At 46.8% G+C, this 21687-nt stretch overlaps 1 protein-coding gene across 2 annotated transcripts; it reads right to left on the reverse strand.

The window, feature by feature from the left end:
- Nucleotides 1–344: 344 nt before the first annotated feature.
- Nucleotides 345–14714, reverse strand: MYL4 (myosin light chain 4). Of its 2 annotated transcripts, XM_063081127.1 has the most exons (7): nucleotides 14562–14714; nucleotides 10565–10592; nucleotides 3782–3931; nucleotides 2054–2227; nucleotides 1463–1540; nucleotides 870–914; nucleotides 380–466 (listed from the first exon to the last, which is right to left on the reverse strand). In XM_063081127.1, the coding sequence occupies exons 1-6, from the start codon at nucleotides 14682–14684 to the stop codon at nucleotides 886–888; spliced, it is 582 nt and encodes a 193-aa protein (XP_062937197.1). In that variant the 5' UTR covers nucleotides 14685–14714; the 3' UTR covers nucleotides 380–466; nucleotides 870–885. The 2 variants fall into 2 exon arrangements, with proteins under 2 accessions (XP_062937196.1, XP_062937197.1); XM_063081126.1 differs by lacking the exon at nucleotides 870–914 and having other exon boundaries at nucleotides 345–466.
- Between the last annotated feature and the right edge of the window lie 6973 nt (nucleotides 14715–21687).

Genomic DNA, 21687 nt, shown 5'->3' on the forward strand with positions numbered 1-21687 from the left:
ATTTGAGGCACCTCTAACTCAGCTCCTGAGACCCCTCCTCCTGCTTTCCACCTGGTGGTGAGATAAGGTGGAGAGTGAGCCTCGGAGGGAAATCAAACTCCTCCTGCGACCCTTCCAGAGATTGCCGTCAGGTGTCTGGCCCCAGTAGTTCTATAGCCACAGGCTTATTGCCCTTGTCTCCCAGCTCCCAGACACTCTCTGAGTACACGTAAGGCCTCATTATCACACACGCACACACAAACCAATTCAATTAATTAATTAGTTTGAAAAAAACACAAAAAACAGAGACGGATCAGAATCAGGGAGCTTGGCCAGCCTTGCTGGAGCTGTTTATTTAAGGGAGGGCTGTGGCTTATGAGGTCCTGGGAGCAGTGGCACAGTGATAAGTCCAGGATGCCATCTCAGCTCAGTCACTCTGGCCCTCTCGCTAACTCACCCTGGATGGCTAAGACCAAGAGCGGGGCACCTGAAAGAAAGCGCTGGATGGAAGGGGCATTTCACCCTCCCTTACCCCAGCCCCTTATCACAAATCACCATCTGGATGGCGCCACGCCCAGGGGGAGCCCAGGGAGGAGCGACCCTCTCTTCCACTCGGGATCCAGCTTTCTCACCCTGGGAGAGGCAGGGGGATGGGACTGGTAAGGCTCAAGACAGGGCGAAGAGAGAGAGGGCAGGAGGCGGGCAGGAAGGGAATGAGGGCAGGTGGCAGGAGCACCAGGGGCAGAGGAAACCAGAGGAGGCTGAGGCCAGGAAACCAGAATCGGTTTCCTTTAAGGGGCCAGGCCTAAGGCAGATTCCTAGGGCATGCGATGCTGTCCCTAACCCCTGTGTGGCCCCAGAAGGGACCAAGATGGAGAGGCTGCACTCACCCTGGAGGGAACTCCTTCACCCAGACATGATGTGCTTGACAAAGGCTAGGAAAGAAGATGAAAACCAGCTCCTGGACTTACCTCCTCTCAGCTCTTTATTTCCCTCTCCCCCCCAGCCCCGTCCCCCTTCCCTACACTTCACATCTTCCCCACTACCTTTCCTCCATTTTGTAATTTTTTTTTCTCACTTGAGGGTTGGTGGGGAGAAAGAGGAAGAAGGAAAGAGACCTAAACTCTGCTGTGTCCACTCTTTGTGCTGATACTCCATTTAGAGGAAATGAGCTACATTATCTCTACGAATCCCCACAGTCTTGAGAAAGGTGCCGACACCACCCCCATTGCTCAGACGAGATCATTGAGGCTCAGGGAAAGTAAGTGACTTAATCAAGGTCACACAGCTAGTACAGCACAGCACTATCCCTAAAACCCATGCTCTTTCCATCGCACCAGGACATTCACTCCCAGGATAGAAAAGAGCGACCTCCTCTGGGAGTCCACCAAAGCCCCCCTGATGCACATACCTACCTGCCCAGCCCGAGCTGTGCCCACCCTCCCATCCTGGGTGCCCTGGGAAGCGAGACGTGGCCTGATACCTTCGTAATTGATGCAGCCATTGGCATCCTCTTGCCCAGCTAACAGCTGCTCCACTTCAGCCTCAGTCATCTTCTCTCCTGGGGTGGGGGCGGGAGGTAGTGGGTTCTTCATTACAGATGGCAAAGGAGGGACAGGCAAAACCCAAGTGCCCCCTTACATCCGAAGGTCCAAGACTCCCTGGATCTGGGAAGTGGTTCACATCAAGCCCCCTCCAAGGGCTTTGGAAGGTGGGCCCAGGGGTATTAAGGCTCTCCCTGGTCCCTGAAACCTCTCATTCTGCCTTGCAGGCCCCAGGGCCCCAGTGGCTGAGACAAAGACAAGGACAGAAGACCCGGGTCCCACCTCTCAGGCCTCAGTCGTCACCCCTGCTCTGCCAACCTGCTCTCCTTTGCTCTCACAAACGCTGGTACCCGCTGAGCAAACCCAGCTGGGGAACGTTGCTACTCCCACAGAGCCCAGGGAGAAAGGGCCTGGATCAGAATGTGATCCACAGGATGCAGGGATTCTTACATACCCCCAACATATGCCTCCGTGACACCGCCCCCCTCCGCCCCTCCTGACTTGGGCTTGTCTCTGCCCAGCTGGCATACCCAGGGTGGCAAGGACATGCCGAAGCTCAGCGCCCATGACCGTGCCATTGCTCTCCTTATCGAAGACACGCAACCCCTCCACGAAGTCCTCGTAGGTGCCCTGCTCCTTGTTGCGGGAGATATGCTGCAGGATGGGCAGGAATGTCTCAAAGTCGAGCATCTTGGCATTCATTTCTTTGGGTGGGCACAGGGAGGAAAGAGAAAGCAACTTGAGCAGATGATCGGGGGAGCAGGGGGTCAAGAGGGGCCTCACTCCTGCTCTGGCAGCACCCAGGGCTTAGGCTGCAGCTGCCTCTGGGTGGGCACCCAGTTACTGATCCTGAAGGGCACAGAGCTGCCCACCGGAGCAAGGCTGGAGACTTGTGGCTTAGGAGACTTGCGCTTGGAGACACTCTTTTCTCAGTGAAAGGAGTAGGGCAGATGGAAAAAGGAAACGTGACCCCACCTGGACCTCAGAGCTCCAGGCGGCCAGCTAGGCAGAGAGCTGAGGGTAGCAGGATTTGACCCAGGCCTCACATTCACAACTTAGATTTTTGACATGTGACAGACATACAGTCACAGAGGGAAACCGATAGGATTTAAAAAAAGAAATGTTTGCCTAACTCTGCATTTGGGTCCCATTACCAGACCACACTGCCTGCGAGCTACTCTGATTCAATTATTTTTATACATTTGCAATTCTCTTGTGAATAGTGCACTTCTCCCACATTGTAGTGTACAAAAAGCTTTAATTTAATAGATGTAAACCATTTTTAAATACCACAAATTTTGGCATTTCTTTCTTTTATAACCACCCATGAGCTCCTCAGAATGTAAGTGGCCCAGATTATCTTTTGACCCCTAAGAAGCCCTGCTGACATGGGCAAGCTCCCAGCCCTCTGGCCCTTCCCGCCCACGCCCTTTACCCCCGTAAGCAAGAGAATGGGAAGGAACCAGAACCAAGAAAGGGGGAGGGGACTAATATGGGGCCCAGGAAGATTCTAGAGCTGGCCCACCCTGACTGGGGGTCCTGCCCAGGTTTGCCAGGTCCCCCTTCTGCCTATGTCTTTGAGGAGAAGAATGCATGTGTTTTAGGGCAGCTGTCAACTATACTGCCACATGTGACAGATGACATTCACAAATGGGACACATTCCCTTGCACAGCTTTCTAAATGCTCACTCCCCAAAACCTATCGGAATGCAGAAGAGTGAAAGAGGCGTCATTGCTGAGTTCATCCTAAATCTGCTCTAATTTATACTAAATGAAGAATTTGCAAACTTCAGTGCTCTAACTGTTATTAGAAACAAATTGCGATACAACTCACAGTGGTCACAGGACATCCCATGCTGTGACAGACACCTCAACTAAGAACCACTGGGTTGGGGAGTGGGGGCAGGTGGTTAGTTCTCAGATTTCCACCCGGCCTTCCTGCTTGTGGCTGTGTCCCTGGCACCCTGGTCGCAGGAGTCAGAGGAAGACGCCGCAGCACTGGAATGCTGCTCCTGCCCCCCAGGAGTGCCCAACCTCATGAGGGAAACAAAAACAAGTCCTGGCTACATTCTTCAAGGGTCAACTGGGTGCTTCTAGATCAATTCTCGCAATGGGACTAGGGCAACCTAGGTAGGGGAGCTAGTCCTGAGGGCTAAAGAGGGGAAGAGAAAGCCCACTGACAGGAGATAAATCCGGACCAGGGGCCCAGGGGCCCAGGGGCAGACACCGGGAGAGGTCAGCCATGTGGCCACACTGACCTTCAGGCTTGGGCTTGCCCAGGACGCGCAGCACCTCAGCATTGGTGGGGTTCTGGCCCAGGGCCCGCAGCACGTCCCCACACTGACCGTAGGTGATCTTCATCTCTCCAGTCGGTGTCCGGTCAAACAAGGAAAAGGCCTCTTTGAACTCTGTAGAGAGAAGACCTGGCTGCAGCTCCCTGGCCCCAAGTGAAGGCGGTGGCTGGGGGCTGAATAGCAAGTCAGTGAGGTTGTTACAACATTTCAGTATTTCCCTTCAGCCATCGTCCCAGGCCCTTCCTGGAACCTGCCCCACCCAGGCCCAGCACTGGGCCTAGGGTCGTCTCTTCTATCAGTCAGTTGTCACCTGATTTGAATGTCTCTCCTGCCTCCGCCCCCACCCCCACCCCCCACTCTCCTTGTTCGGGTTGGGGAGGCCCCTGACTGTTGAAACTGTCACAGGAGTGGAAAATAGCCCCACCCAGGAGCGAGGATTCCTGGGTTCTCATCTTGGCTCTGCTTCCTAGCATGGGTCTCAGTTTCCTTGTGCATACAGAAGAGGAAGGGCTCCACCCACCCACCCGTCCTTGTCACTGTGAGTGTCAACGGAGGTGGCAGTATGTGGAGGCACTTTGCAAAGGGATAAGACCTGTTCAAGAGTCAGCTATTATCAGTACTGCCTGTTCTGGGCTGAAAGGGGGCTCCCAGGCCAGATGAAGTGACCGTATGGCAATGTCAGACCACCCCACCTCTGCCACTGACCTGCAGGTGGCCTTAGGCAAACCTCTGCAGGACCTCATTTTCCTAGCTCTCAGTGGGGCTACAATGTCTACCTGAGTGGTTGGTGGCAGGAACACTAAGTGTGCCACACACAGTGTCTAGCACATGGTAAGGGACTCCTCAAGAAATGGTGATTGTTGTTATGTTTCCTAGTTCTGGAGCCAGCTCAGAACTGTAGGGACTGGACTCCCAAAGGTAGCAGAGCAGGTATCCAAGGGCCAAGGCTGAATTAAGGCACTCCTTTGCTGACAGCCTTAATTCTTCATTAATGAGGATTCAACCAATTCATTAGTGGGGATGATTTGGGCTGAGAGCATAGACATTACCTTACGCTATCCACAAAAAAGTGGTTTGCTAAGCAGATTAACAGAATAAACCAAAGAAGAATGTGTAAACTACTTAGAAGAAAAGCCAGTTTTTGTGTGTTTGTTGTTTGTTTATTTTTTTAGGCCGTTAAAAAGAAATGTTTATTTTTTCAGATTTATTGAGGTAAGATTGACAAATAAAATTGTACACATTTACAGTGTACAATGTGATGATTTGATATACATATACAGAAAAGCCATTTTTAATCCTCTCCAAGTACTTATTTCCTTAGAGGTTGCATGTGGATTATTTACAAATCACTCCACATGTCAAAGCAGATTCCGCCAGACCTTTACTTGAAGTTCTTTATTACGCTTTGATGAATTTAAAAGATATGTAACCACATGTCTTTTGCATTACCGAATAATGAAGTTCACATTCCAAGTCCATTACTTATTAGCTGTGTGACCTTGGACAAGTAAGTATTTAACCTCTACAAACTTCTTCTCTTCTATAAATGGCACCTACCTCATAGGGTCCTTAAATTACATTCAAATTAATACAATAATGTATGTAAAAAATCTTAACACAATATTCAGCACATAGCAAATACTCAAACAGTGCTATTAGTATTATCTTACTTGAGTTTCATCCCAATTTTACCACTTAACTGTGAGATCTTGGCCAAGTCATTTAACCTCACTGAGTCTTGGTTTCCTCCTCTGGAGAAAGAAAATAATGTCTATTTCACAACTTTGTTGCAAGGATTTAATTTTTTTTTAACTTTTAAAACAATTAGCATGGTATCTGGCACAAATTCAGTGCTCAATAAATATATATTTTATATATATATACAGTTAGTTGAATCTGAACTCAGACTTTTTGATCCTCTCCTAGTTCATTCAGAAGAATGAGGTCAGATTTAACAAAAGAGCGAGTCTCCTCATAAAAGAAAATATAGCGATGCTTAACAAGAGCGTGGAACATGAGGGGACAATAATAACAGTGACGCATGAGCTGAGCAATCACCGTAGGTCAGTACTGGGCTGATACATTTGCATGGATTAACTCATTAAGCTCTACAAAAGACTTATGCTATAGATTATCCTCACTTATAAACCAATGCAGACATGACATCTGACCAACTGTTAAGGAAACCACGAAAATGGCAGGGAGGGAGGAGGAGGAGGAAGAGACATGCTTGCTGTACCTGCTAATGCTCCAACCTGTTCCCCGCCCTGCTGGGAAGCCTGGTATGCACATAAACCTGAAGTTTAGGATTACTACTAGGAAACAACAAAGCCAGTGTGATCTTGAAGTATTAGAGGTGATGTTCATGGGCCCAGAAGAAAGCTTTCCTAGTCTGCAGTAGTTGTAGTCAGCTACTTACTAGAGCAATGAGTCTGATGGTCATAAACCCTTTCTAGAAGGACACAGAAATTTGGAGAGGGACCAAAGAAGAAAGTCAATGGTTAGAAACTGTTCCTGAGGGGGGAAAAAGCATAAAAGAAATTAGGGCCATATCAACTGAGAATAGAAAGCTAAGAACGGATTTGAAAACTATCTCCAGGTAGATGGAGGGTATCTAGAGGAGGCTGAATAAAGTCACTGACTTTCTGAATTGAAAAGAACCATCTTTCTGTCTGGTGGAAGGAAGGAAGGAAGGAACCAAATACCTTCACTTTGCGGATAAGAAAATTAAGACTAATATGAAAGTTTCCTGATTCCCAGATAATGTTCTTTCCACCATAACATGAGAAAACCATCATCAGTTTTGCCAAAGAACAAATGAAGAGTTAGCGGGGGTAAAATGAAAGGTGAAACAACTCTGATCCAACATAAGGAAAAATGTCTTCAAGGCCAGAGGGATGAAAGATAGGAATGAGTTACCCACCCCATCCCCAGCCCTGAAAATGTTCAGGTAGAAAAGAGGTAACATTTGGGAAATGAAAATTTTTGATCATTACTTGATTTTCCAGTCTTCACTGGTGCCACTGTGTTTGAATATCCACGTAAGTCTGTATTCAACTAAAATGTGCTAAAATTAACTTTAAGAATTTCACAGCACCTTCAGAACTATTCACCGAAAGTGAATAGCCACAGGATACCAAAAAAAAAACAACAAAAAAAAACCCAACCCAGAGTCATGGTTTGGATCCCTGTGTCAGCCAGCCACACACAAAAAAGTCAGATTCAATTCACTAGTTTCAAAATGCGTGTGCCAGCTGTCACGTTCTATTTGTGGGTAAACTGGTGATCGAGCAATGCCGAGCAGACACATCCAAACTCCATCACTCCCACAGACAGCCCCCACCAGAGAAATGTCTAGTAGAGCCAAGGCAGGGACCCCAGAACTTCAGGACCATTGGTAATGTGCAGCACAGGCCTGGAAAAGCCACAGGCACCAGCGTGGCCCACTGGGCTGTGCTTGGCAGATCTGTGGGAACAAGGCTGCCTGATGCTTTGGGGGCCCAGATGCCCAATTGTGCCCAGGATGCAGGACTTGGAGTTAAAGAACAATATTTTGGAGCTTTAAGACATAATGTCTGCCCTGCTGGGTTTCGGACTTGTTTGGGGCCTGTTTTTCCTTTCTTTTGGCCTATTCCTCCCTTTTGGAATGGTAATGTATACCAATGTTCCACCATTGTGTCTTGGCAGTAGATAAATTTGGTTTTGTTTTTCAGGTTCACAGCTGGAAGGACTTTTGCTTTTAGTCTCAGATGAGACTTTGGACTTTGGACTTTTAAGTTGGTGCTGGAGCAAGCTAAGACTTTTGGGACTGTTGGGATAGAATGATTGTATTTTGTATATGAGAGGAACATGAGTTTTTGGGGCCAGGGGTGGAATGATGGAGTTTGGATGTGTTGTCCCCTCCAAAACTCATGTGGAAATTTGATCTCCGATGTGGCAGTGTTGGAAACTGATTGAGTCATGGGGGCAGATGCCTCATGAATGGATTAATGCTCTCCCTGGGGGAGGGGGGATTAATGAGTGAGTTCTCACTTTATTAGTTCCTGCAAGAGCTCGTTGCTTAAAAAGACCATGGCACCTCCTCTCTCTCTTGCTTCCTCTCTCTTGCTTCCTCTCACCATGTGATCTGCTTGTACCCTCCGGCTCCCTGCCACTTTCCTCCATGAGTAGAAGCAGCCTGAGGCCCACACCAGATGCAGCTGTCCCAGAATCGTAAGCCAAATAAACCTCTCTTCTTTATAAATTACCCAGTCTCAGGTAGTTCTGTTATAGTAACACAAAACGGACTAAAACAGAAAATTGGTACCGAGAGTGGGGTGTTGCTATACAGATACCTGAAAATGTGGATGCAGCTTTGGAACTGGGTAACGGGCAAAGGTTGGAGGTGTATGGAGGACTTAGAAAAAGACAAAAAGATGAGAGAATGTTTGGAAGATTTTAGAGATTGGTTAAATAGTTGTGACCAGAATGTTGACAGAAACGTGAACAGTAAAGACCAGGCAGATGATGAGGTCTCAGATAGAAATGAGGAACTTATTGGGAACTGGACAAAAGATAACCTTTGCTACACCATAGCAAGGAACCTGGCTGCACTGTGGCCATGCCCTTGGACTTTGAGGAAGTTGGAATTTAAGAGTTGTGAACCAGAACATTTGGCCAAAGAAATTTCTAAGCAGTAAAGCATTAAGAACGCTGCATGGCTACTTCTAACAGCCTACTCAGAGTTATGGCAGCAAAGGCATAATGTAAAGCCAGAATTTAAAAGGGAAGCAGAGCATAAAGATCTGGAAACTTTGCAGCCTGGCCATGTGGTAAAGAAGCAGAGAGCTGGAGAACAATGCAAGGGTGAAGCAGATAAACTGGTTGCTAAAGACATTAACTTGGTGGTGAGGCAGCCAGATGCTAATAACCAGGACAATGGAAAAAATGCCCTAAAGTCATTTGAGAAGTCTGGAAGGGTGCCCCACCCATTACAGACCCTGAGGCCTAGAAGGACTGAGTTGTCCCAGAGGACAGATCCAGGGCGCAGCTGCCCTCAGGAACCTGCTCCCTGTATCCCAGCTGCTCTGGCTGGAGTGGCCCCAAGTGTGGTTCGTGCAGCAGCCCTGGAGAGTAGAGGCCCAAAACCTCAGTGGTGTCCACGTTGTGTTAAGTCTACAGGCCGGCAGGACGTGAGAACAGTGGAGTTATGGCAGTCTCCACCCAGATTCCAGAGGATGTATGGAAAAGCCTGGAAGCCCAGGCAGAGACCTGCCACAGGGGCGGAGCCACCACAGAGGTCATCTACTAGAGCAACACAAAATGGACTAAAACAACTGGTATCATGTTTTTGGAGGGCAATTTGACAATAACTATTACAATTTAAAATGCACATATCTTTTAACCGATGGCTAGGAAAACCACCTGGGGAAAGCACAGAGATATCCCCCAACTGGGAAGAGCCTGAAGGCCTATCCATGTAGTCCTGATTAAATAAAAAAGGTACATTCCATTTGTATAATTGTTTAAAAGAATGAAGTAGAACTTTGTGTTAACTGTGAAAAGATATCCAAACATATTATTAGATAATACATTATCTATTATTAAATCCAAATATATATAGTTAATAAAAGCTACAGAACAATATGTATCACATGGCTTGATGTGTGTAAACTTTCCATATACAGACAGACATACTTGTATATCACTATATATTTTTCTCAAAGGATACCTAAAGACCTTCCAACAGTGGTTGTCTTTGGTAGAGGGAAATACTTTTATTTTTTATTACTATTTACTTCTAAGTAGTATATGTTTGTTTGGTTTTTTTACTATGTGCATGTATTAGTTGAATTTTAAAAATAGAGTATGTTCTTAAAATGAGTGGGTTGGATCAGGTGATCTTTCAAGGTCCCTTCCAATGTCCTGGAGGCATTTGGTGGGGGAAATAGAGGGGTAAATTGCAATGACAGTAAGCCCCATTTTACAGCTGGGGACACATAGCTACTACATGATGAGACATTTCATTCTGGAAACAGCAGACTCCTACAAAAGAGGAGCTAAGGGGCAACAATCAGGTTGGAGGATGGGAGATCTCAAGGCTTATCTTGAAGCTGCATTTAATAACACTTTACATAAGATTGAGAAAACATGTATTGTCTCCATCAAAGATGGAGAAGAGTCATTGATGTAGATCCCAGTGGACTCAGGTGCCCCCAAGTCACCATGGGCACTGCCATCATTAGTGGGTGAGCATCTTGCCAGACCTCGTGATGGAGGATGAGGAGCTGGTAACCTCGGGATGTCTTTCCAGTAACAGGGACAGAGATAAGGCCTTCCAAAAACCCTAGACAGATTTTAGGGATGGAAGGGAAAAAGGCAATAATACTTGGTAAACATCTAATATGTTCCAAGCAGTCTGGCAGAGTAGTTGAGAACACAGGTCTGGAATCAGAGTGTCTGAGTTGGAATCCTGGCTCCACCACTGACTGCCGTGTGAGACTGGCCAGGCCACCCAACCTCTCTGTGCCTCAGTCTTACAATCTGTAAAACGGGGGTGAAAATAGCTGCTACGTCACAGGATTGTTATGAGAATTAAAGTTAATCCATATAAAGTACTTTGGACTCCGCCTAACACATGGTAGGTGCTCGATATAGGTCTGCAATGATGATGATGATAATGATTACTATCACCATGATGACAATTCCTTCTCCTCTTCCCCCTGGCAAGTGTAACAGAGAGGGGGAAGTGGTGTTGTTCGTACTCACCTTCAATCTGGTCAGCAGTGAAGTCTATCTGTGGGGAGAGAAACAGAGGAGTAAGGGCTGGAACTGCTAAAGGCTTCCAAAGGGAAGCAGAAGTGGCTTCTACTGCAGTCTGGTCACCTCCAACAGGCCACTGATAAGGAGGGAAGGAGACTACAGGCTAAGTGTAAAACATCGGGCTCCTGACGAATGAACCTTAACTGACAAGCTGTAAAATACTGTGGCCTCCAGAGCTCTCTCAATAATGTTAAGTGATGGCTCTGTGTAAGAGGGAAAGAGAGAAAAAGAAATACTATGTTAAGTCTATAACCTACATTGACTCTCTATTGTAATTCCTTTGGGTCAGATGTAAATCCCTCATCCTAGCAGCCACTAACTGCCCTCACTTTCACCCGCTCAGTCTCTCTTGACTCCACAATCCTCTGACAAGCTATACTTTATGCCCCTTTGGGCTCCCACCATTGGGGTCCCACCTTGGACCCCTTTTTCAATGCTGACTTTAAATCCACCTCCTTTGATGAAGACTTTCCACAGCCCATTCCACCCAGCCCCTCCTTCAGCACATGTTCCTCTTAGGCACTTTGTGCTATGGTTTGAATGTCCCCTCCAAATCTCACGTTGAGTCTTAATCCCCAATGTGGCAGTGTTGCAAGGTAGGGCCTTTAGGAAGTAACTGGCTCATGAGGGATTATTCCGTTCATGGATTAATGGGTTAGTGGGTTATCATGGGAGTAGAGCTAGTGGCTTTATGAGGGGAGAAAGGGAGACCTGGGTGAGTAGTTAGCTTGTTCCTGCCCTCTCACCATGTGATGTTCCATGCTGCCTCAGGACTCTGCAGAGAGTTCCCACCAGTAAGAAGACCCTTACCAGATGTGCCTCCTTGACCTTGGACTTCCCAGCCTCCAGAACGATAAGAACTAAATTTTGTTTCTTTATAAATTACCAAGTTTCAGATATTCCATTAGAAGTGACAGAAAATGGACTAAGGCACTCTGGGATACCAAGAGTAATTTGCATGGGCCCTCCACGCTTCATAATTGTTTCCTTTTCTTTTTTTGGTGGCTGGCTGGACCCTTGACCTTGGTGTTATAACACTATGCTCTAACCAACTGAGCTAACTGGCCAGCGCCTTCAAAATTGTTTTCTACTCATGTCTTTATGTGTACTTGATTTCCTTGAAGCCACAGTTCCTTTGGGACAGGGATTTTTGTTATTGCTCACTGAAATGCTTAGCACACAGTAGGCACTCAAAAAGTATTTGTTGAATGAAGGAATAAATTTTGGATCTCCCCTCTTAATGCATAATAATTCAATGCTGAGTACAGAAGAGATAAATGGGAGGCTCTGAAAACGAATGACAATGACCAAGCATGAGTCATTACTTTAGTTTAGGATCTTGTGTGTTACTTCACTGTCCTTATCCACCACGCACCCTCCCATCCCCTCTCCACTGGCTGTAATTACCAACCCTGGAGCATCTTCTTCACGTGCCACCATTCGCAATCCTAACTCTGCTGCATGGGCTGTGCCCATCCCGTCTCCTCATCTCCCGGAACTAGCCTCCATTAGTGAGGACCCCTGGAGGTGGCTGGCATGAGCTGCTGGAGTGGGGGTGGGCTTAAACTGGGTTGGGAAGGGAACTAGCTATGCCCAGGATGGCCTTTGCCAAAAGTGGGGTGGTCAGGAAGTTAAAGGAAACCCCTAAATGGGGTAAAGGATGCTCTACAGTAACTCCCTGAGGAAAAGGTACACTTGCCTTACTTTGCAATGCTTTAAGCCCCAGGAGTAAATAAGTAAGAGAAGCTAATATAAAAACATAAAACCTTAATTTTTCGTCATAACCACACACACTGGGCTTAAGTTTACTTTTGCTCTTTGAGCAGAGAATCTTCTAAGTGAAGGAACTGGGTAAGTAACGATAATAGAGAAAATGGCTCTCATGAAAGGCACTATTTTTTTTTTTGTCCACTTTAAAGCAACTTCAACAACCTCAGTATTGGAAGATGCAGATGTGCAAAAGAGGAATGCAGCCAGGGGTGAGAAACTGGGGGAAGTGAGTAGATGGAAAGAAGTGACAGGCTGAGGGGAGGGCTCCATCTGATGCCACTAGGCAGCTGTTGCCCAGACGCCAGGGACCAGGCATGGTAACAGCTATCACACAGGAGTGGTGCTTTATCAGAACAAATCAGAAATAAAGGGGATGAGAGATCAGCTTTTCTTGCCAGGCTCTGCCCATAGAGGGAGTGATGTATGACCTAGAAAACCTTCAAGTACTTTCAAGGTCTTACACCAGCCTCGGTTTTCCTCAGAGTGAGCCCTAACCAAGCCCAGGAAAGGGGCAATTGCCCCCATCTCTTGGCCTACCCAGTTCTGCTGCACTCCTGCCCCTTGTGGCTCAACCCCCAGGTCCTGGCACAATAACTGTAGGGTATCCCTGCTGTGGGTGCTGGAAGGAATTCTGAGAGGGACAGGGACAGTCATACAATTAGAGCCCTGGGTTTTGGTTTCCCTGCCTACTTGTCATGGAACCTGGTCCTGTGTTCTTATTTTGACCTGATTCCTCACCACCCCCAGCCCTGTGCTATGGCTGAGGTTCCCAGGGACCCACCGCTCCAATCTTGTTATTAATAGCTCTTCATACCAGTAGCCACTTGACCTCTTCCACTCTGGGGCCGAGGCTTAAAACTGCTCCTCTCCAGAGGCCTGTAAGCCCCTCCTGCCTTGCCCCCCCCTTTCACAGTTCCATTCCTTCAGCAGCTGGGCCAGATAGCTAGGAGGTCTAAAATGACTGAGTCAGCAGGGAGGGCCCACACCACCAGCTCCATGGAGAGGAATGTTCCACGTGCGGGGAGCAGGGCAGGCCCAAGAGGGAATAGAGGTGGGGTGACAGAAGAAACCGGGCCCAGCTCCTTTACTGGGTTAGAGAGAGGGGCTCAGCCTGGGATGGGCCAGTCCTCTGCACACTACAGATAAGAGCCCAGGCTGAGGCTGTAACAGATGACCCTGAGCAATGCCAATGCCATCTTCTTAGGTGGCTAAACCCCCTCCGTGTGAGAAACCGTTGACCTCATAGAAAGAAAAACCGTTGCATGGAAACAGGAACATACACAGTGAACCATTACACAGGAACAAACCATTACATATGAACAGAACCACACACAAGGAAAATTTGTATGCTTGATTGCTTTAACGGCTCACTTTCAGCTTCTGTAACCTAGCTATCTAGCTTGTTTAGTGCCCCTGGACAAACCCATGTGCCAAAGGGATATGATTTTTGCCTTTAAAAACCCCACAAGACCAAGGCTCAGGGCTGTTCTCCCAAAATACCTAGGGGAGGCAGTCACCAGCTGGCTAATAAAGACTCTGTTACAATTCTTAATTAAGTGTTTGGTTCCTTTCCTGAGTGACAACCTCACAATGAGGCCACACAGAGAGGGACCCATCTGGATAGGAAGGGTGGAGGAGAGGGACCCAGACTCCTCTCATCCTATCTACAGCCTCCCTTCCTACCCTCCACCCTCACCCACCATAAGGGGACTTGGGAGTGACACTTTTCCCAGGCCGCCAATACACATGCTCCTTGACTGTTGCATCACTTACTCTAAATTACAGGGACAGCTACCACTCTGTGTCTGCTCTACATGAGGATATCACACAACCTCCTTTGCTGTGATGGCCCCCACAGTGCCTTAAAAAAGGCTGGGTGGTTTGTTGGTTGCACCTCCCAACATTCCCAACTCTACTGGGCAAATCTCGGGGGGCAGAGCAGGGCTTTGGGGGCTTCCTTGGACAGAGCAGCAACCTGTCCTTGAGGGAAAAGTCCTGTGATCCTTCATCAGCCCCAATACCCACTGCACTGTCCCGAGGGACTATGATCTGGGACATGGACACCATAGTCCTCCTCCCAGTGCAGCCTATATGAGGTAGATCTCTAAGGTCCATAACAAATAGAATCCTAAATGTCATTCCTATGCCCATCGCCATCCTGAGCCTCACTCACCTTCACACTCTTGGGGTCAAAGGCAGGCTCCTTGTGGGGCTCAGGAGCTGGAGCAGGGGCTGGAGCAGAGGCTGGGGCTGGTTTGGCTGCCTCCTTCTTAGGCTCAGGCTTCTTGGGAGCCATGTTGTCTTGTTGGGATCTGTAGTGGAGGAGGGACCTAGGAAGGAACCAAGAGATGCAGTGCCTGGGAGACGAGATAGGAGATCAGGCTGCATCCCTCCCTTTTTATCCTAGGCAGGAGCCCCCACAGAGGGGCTGGGTGAGAGCAAAAGCAACTGCTGCTGACTATAAAAGGAAGAAACATCGCAGGGTACAGCCGACAACTGTGTATTGTCACCAGCTTCGGGGCTACCAGCCCCCTCCCTGTCTTCCACACCTCACTCCCTTTGGCCTCCACCTCTGGGACAGGCTGGCCCCTTCTTGCCAATTGGTGGAAACCCAGAGGGGCCAGGAAAACAGACCCTCTCAAAAATGCCAGAGCAGCCAGAGAGATGAGCTGACTCGAACAGTTGATAACCCTCATGCAAAGCCCAGGGGAGGGTGAGGCTTTTTTTAGCCCCTCCTGAGCAGAGGCAGCCCACTGCACATTCCTTTTAAGCCAAGATCCTTTAAGCTGAGAGCCACTCTGGGCCCTCAACTCTGCCCTGAGGCTCAACTCTCCTGGCATGAAGCCCTGAAGCAACAACTGGTCCAGCAGCCCACGCTGTCCCCACCCTCCCAACCCACAGAGTGAAGTCCTCCCTTTCCCAGAGCAGGCCTCCCAGAAACTCCACAGACCTCAAATCCCTAGATCTACCCCCCACCCCAACCACATTCATTCATTCAACAAGTATTGAGCACATACTGTGTGCCCAGGGGGACCTGGGGAAGAAGCAGGAAGTCAGGGGACTGGAGGTCAGAAAACTTGGAATCTAGTTTTTACTCTATCTCTAACTCATCCTGTGCCCCCTGGACAGTGTGTGTGTGCACGTGCACATGCGTGTGTGTGTGTGGTGCTTACTATATACCAGATACTGTTAAGCACTATTCACATAAAATCTCATTAAATCTTCACCACAATCCTGTAAGGTAGATACTATTATTACTCCCTTTTCACACATAGGGATATGGAGACTAAAAGGTTAAATAAGTTGGCCAAAGCCACTCAAATAATTATCCATGAGGTGGGATTACACCCTACGTGTGTCTGCTTCTAAAGTTTATGTTTGAATAATTTATATTATAATCCCATTAAGTAGGCAAAAGCATACATGTTTGTGTGTTCATCATCTGGCCCCTGTTAGCTCCTGAGCCTACAATTCTAGGTGCCCTGCAGCCCACATCTGCCCATTCCCCGGCTCCCTAAGCACAGGCTCCACATCCCAGATCATTACTTTCAGAGCCAAGAGGACCTTCAGAGATCATCTGGTCCCATCCATTTTGCAGGTGAGGAAGGTAAGACCCAGGGAGACTTTTGAGCTGCCTCAAGGTATAGATCTATTTACAGGCAGAGCTGGGCCAGCTGATTCTGACCCCCAGTAGACAGCGCTCTCTTACAGCACACTGCCCCTCCTATAGTCTCGTGCACTCACTGCTGGTACACAGAGAAACCTTCAAAGGAAAACGAGGGAGGAAAAGGGGCCAGGACTTGCCCAAGGGGATACTGGAGCAAGACCAGGGCCCAGGCCTGGGCCAGTCCCTGTCCTGAGCTGGGGCAGCAGATCCTTCGCTCTCTTCACCTCACCTCTTCCCCTTATCTTCTGCTTCACCTTCTTTCTTCCTTCATGCCATCAGACCTGCTCCCTTGTCACCTGCTCCTTGGACATTTGCTTGCATCCTTCTATCTTCCCTGTCAGTCCCCTCCCTGATCTACCTCATTACCCAAGGGGGTGGGAGCTCAGGTAGCTGGTGATGAGGAAGGAGAAAAAGAGGCAGCCCAGCCCCTCCTCTGTCTCTGCCTCCACCTACACCCCTTCCTGAACTAGGTGTCCTGCAGGATTTGTACAGAGATACACAGGCTGGGATTTCCTGAGAAAGCCTATGGAAAGCTGCAGGCTAGAAGCTGGAAGAGCCAGTCTCCAGTACTGACTGTGCCAGCTGCTTCCCTTCTCTGGGCCTCAGCTTGCTTATCTGTAAGCTGAAAGAATCAGGAGCTTTCCAATGATGTTCGACAGCATTCTAAGACTCCATGGACATGCTTCAGACTGCAAGGCACATCGAGAGGCCGGGCCTGGGAGCTCCCTCCACCACCGCCAACTCAGTCAGCACTGCTCCTGTGTCTTTTATAGACTGGGGCTCCCTCCATCCATGGCTTAAAATTTTTGAATAACCACTGGATGAAATGCTCTCATATGTCCCCTTTCGGTGACAAAACAAGTCATTCTAGTCGTTCTAGAAAGAAGTATGATCCTCAAAAGACAAGAACTGAGAGGCTGTTCTTTTCTTTCCTTTCCTTTTCTTTCTTCCCTTTTTAATCTTTTTTTAATTCTAAGGAGAAGCAAACTATCAAGTCTACAAGGGATCAGAGATATGAGGGTAGAAAGCTGGGAAAGCTGAATGAGGCTCTGGGGGTATCTGAAAACACTAAAAGAGCATGGACTTTGGAGGTCTGAAGCCGGGTTTCACCACTTCCTAATCTTGGGCTGAGAACCCTCAGAACCCTCAACAGTCAACATTTCCTTCTCAAGTTGTCCTGAGAATTGCATGAAATAATGTAAGACACTGCAAAGAACCTCTGCCATACAGGATGCATCTGTGTTAACTTCTCTTTGCTTTCCCAGGCAGATGAAGCTGGAAGTGTGTTCAGGCTTCTCAGGTTTCCCTGAAGGAACCCCTGGAGAGGGGTACACATGAGGAAGGGACAAAGTGAGGGGCAGTGGCTAAAAGGATTGTAAGGTGGTGTAGGTTTAGGAATGAGGAAGAGGTGTGGAGGAAAGGGGGGGGGGAAAGGCAGCCGATGGGAACCCATGGTGTGAAATATCTGTGGCTCAGAAAGCATGTGGCAGCCTGCTTGTCAGTGAACACTCAGAGGAGGAACCCGCCTGCCTGAAGCCTTCTGCCACAGGCGCCCCAGCAGGGGAGAAAGGTTCCTCAAATCAGGTACTGATTTTCTTTCAGCAACCCCAGCAAGAAAAGTGCCTGGCACTTCAGAAATGACTAGAAGAGAGCTGTGGTTTCAGGGAAAGGGCTGTGCGCCAAGAATCAAGGTACCTGACGCTGGCTTTGTCTTTACTAAAGTTCACGAAGCCCCCCATTCGTGAGAGTCCAGTACCTGGAATCAGCCTTCACCCTCTTATGTCCTCATTGTGTGTCATGCTCACTGACTTTCACCTTCAAATCCTATCCCTCCAGAGTACTCTTCACGGGGCCTATGACAGGGACTTGCCCTCCAGTACGTGCCAACCAATCAGAGAAAAGGAGAGAGGAGATGCAGGAGAGTGAAGAGACACAGCTCTGCGCACTGGCAGCCTGTCACTGCCTCTGGGAGGCACCTAGTGGTTTCTGAGCCAGAGTAGCTCCGGCCCACCCAACTGCTCCCACTGGAAGGACTTCAAATTCAGTGGATTGAAAGTGCAGGACAGCGTCTCACACCAACCAGTTTATATAAGACGTCAAATCTGGAGACGAATGCACAGAGAACTGACATCAGCCCTCATCTGGGCTGGGCTCATGAACACTCAACTCCTCCTCCCTTCACCTCTAACCACGTAAGTCCTGTGTCCTGCTCAGAGAGATCTATCAGAGTCTCCTGCCTGGGACCAAATGCTGCTGACAGCAGGCCTGGCTGTTAATGCTTTGTCCTTGTCAACCTCCCTCCTCTCTTCTGGCTGATGTCTCATAAGCCTGGCCATCACAGGGCAATGCTCTGGCCAATGCTACATTAATCCATCCACATAAAGAACATTGGGCTTTACTGTAAGGCAGAGATTAAGAGGGCCCACTCAGGAGCCAGACTGCCTGGGTTAGACTCCTGACTCATTTAGTTCCATGGGCAAACTTCCTTTTGCCTCAGTTTTCTCATCTGTAAAATGGGGGTGCTATTATAATTTCACAGGGTAGTTCTGAGGATTAAATGAGTCAATACAGGTGGCATGCTTAGAACAGCGTTTAGCACTGAGCAAGAGCTCAACATCCTTAAGCTTGCGCCCTGACTGAACTACTGTGATTGCTGCTTCCTTCCCCAAGACCAACCACAGAAGAATTACAAAGACAAAAATACCTAGAAATGAAGAAAACTGTGAGAAACCCCTTGGGTGAAGGGGAGTCTATTAGTAAATTTCTATTGCTTATAACAAAATACCTGGAACTAGATGATTTATAAGCAAACAAAATTTGTTGCTTACAATTTCTGAGGCTAGGAAGTCCAAAGTCCAGGGAACATATCTGGTGAGAGCCTTTGTGGTGGTGACAGTGGCAGCAGAGTTTCACATTGTGAAAATGGTGGAGCAGAGAGAGCAGAGAGACCAATCTCCTCATTCACTCTCCTTTAAAGCCCCCAGAACCACACCCCTGACCGCCATTATTAATCCATTCACTACTGCACAGTCCTACAATCTAATCACCTCTTAAAGACTCCCCCTTTCAATTACCGTAATAGGATTTCCCACTCCCTTAACAGTCACAGCAGGGGCCAAGTTTCTAATACATAAAACTTGTGAAACACAATTCAAACTTCAGTGAGTTTGGGGGAACATGATTCAATCTATTACAGGGAGGGTCTTGTTTTGAACTGGTATGTGTGTGTGGTAGAGGGGCAGCTTTGATTTGGGGCAGGAGGTGGCCGAGCACAGCTGTGGAATAGTAAAAAAAAAAAAAGAAAGAAAGAAAAGCTTTCAGAGTTCTCATTTTTCCTCCACCACCATTTTGGAACAAACACAGCTACCTCCTTACCTGCCATAACTCCAGCCTGTGGTCCAAGTGCTGGCATGCGTAACATCAGAGCACTGAAGATGCACTGTGCTGGTGAGGAGCTGATAAAAAAAAGGTGGGGGGCAACCTAATCTGGACAGATATTTCCCCTCCTCAGCCCCTCTAAACAAACTCCCAGGGTAGGTGAATTACAATCTAAGAAGTACCTTCCCTAAGTCTGCTGCTCCCTGGGCAGGGGGTGGGAAGGTGGGGGTGAAGCCCTGACCTGAGAGCCTGAGTGACTTGGGAGTTTCAGTGCCTAGGGTTCTAGGGTTCTCAGTTTTAGGGCTCATTCACCTCCCTCACTCCCTGAGCTAAAGGGCACTGGTATGCACTGTTGGACAGACCAACCTATATGCCCAAGGGCAAAATAACAAGATAGGTGAGGAGCACAACTAATTCAACAGGATACAACTTACTTGATTACAGATTGCACCTTAAGTAGAAATATGACAACAGGCAGACCAAGATTTTAAAAGTAGCATAATAAACATACTAAAAGAGATAAAGGAAAATATTATCAATGACACCAGAACAAGAAAACATAAAGAAATATCAGCTGTGAAAAGTGTAGTCATTTAAAGGAAAAAAAAAGTTTTAAAAAAACAAGCAGCCATGTTAGGTATGAAAAAGTAATCACTAAGATAGAGTACACAATAGATTTGAAAAGTAGCAGAATGGACATAGCTGGGAAACAAATTAGGGAATTGAAAGACAAAAGAGAATATCTCCCAGAAGGAAAAAAAGAAAGGCAAAGAAACAGAAAATATAAAAGAAAAGCTAAGAGATATGGAGGGTAGAAACAGAAGGGCTATCAAGCTGAAAGAAATCTCATGAGTCTGGAAGGGACATGAATAAGGATGTTCACTACAGCATGATTTGTGGTGACAGGAATTAGAAGCAGTCTGGGCCTCCATCACCAGGAGAATGCCTGGGTGAGATGTGAGCATGCACCATGAAGAAGTGTGCAGTGATTAGAAGCAAAGGTGTACACATGGGAGTAAGGAAGTCACACAGTGATGAGTAAAAACTGATTGAGATATCAGCCACAATAACATTCTATAAATTAAAAAACATGTGCATATGATCTCACTGCATATGAATGAGCTAAAATTGAAGCTCCAAGAAAGAAAACACTCATTTGCAACTTAGCTAGACAGGTTCAAAAATTTATGCTAAAACTGAAACTTTTCTATAATTCAAATTAATACACATTTTCCTAACAAAAACACACAGAAGATTTTGTGTGTGTGTGTGTGGCTGGCTGGTATGGGGATCCAAACCCTTGACCTTGGTGTTACAAGGTTGCACTCTAAACAGCTGAGCTAACTGGCCAGCCTAAACAAGCAGGAGATTTTAATTGTCATCAACTGCCTTACTTAAACTGGCTGCAGTGTGACAAGTTTAAAGAATGTTTTGTTGATATTAATAAATTTAGAGTTGTTTTTCACTTTATACACTACCCCTTTCAATTTCATGTTAATAATACTAAGTTGACACAAGAGTTAGTGAATTTGCTTAACTTGGACAGACATAGTTCTGAAACTTGTATGTTTTTGCTACAAAGTCAAGTCAATTCTTCTAAGATAAATGAAGCAGTTTTGTCAATCAGCATGTGAAATACTAAAGGAAAATGATTTTTTGGTACTTGATTCACTTATTGGAACACTTTTAAGTATGCTTAAGACAACTTAGGTATGTGAATCTACTTTTCCAAATGTGAATTGTATAAAATCTAAACACAGATTAAGTATTTCTGGTTAATATTCAGCATCCAAATTGAAATATGCTATAAGAATAAAATATACAGTGATTTTGAAAACAGTACAAAAAGAGAATGTAATATTCATACATCTCAGTAATAATTTTTTATATTGATTACATGTTGAAATGACACATTTTGGGTGTATTGGGTTAAATACTATTTCTTTTAACTTAAATACATGCATACTAGAAGCAATAGCCATTATTCAACAACACATACAAACAAAAAAATACACATTAGAAATATTCGATGATTGTCTATGGTGGATGTGGTTTGGATAGATGGATAATGAAATAAAGGCGTAAATAAGTGATTAAATGAGAGAAGCCTTGCATGGACCACTGGTGAAAGAAGGTCATAAATCAGGAGAATGATTAACCTAATCTTCTGTATATAAGATTCCTCCCCATCAAGGAAGTAAGAAAAAAAACAATGAATAACCTGAAGTCTCAGTGACCCTTAAGGCCCAGAACA

This window comes from Cynocephalus volans, chromosome 16 (genome assembly GCF_027409185.1).
Source record: "Cynocephalus volans isolate mCynVol1 chromosome 16, mCynVol1.pri, whole genome shotgun sequence".
Classification (NCBI taxonomy): domain Eukaryota; kingdom Metazoa; phylum Chordata; class Mammalia; order Dermoptera; family Cynocephalidae; genus Cynocephalus; species Cynocephalus volans.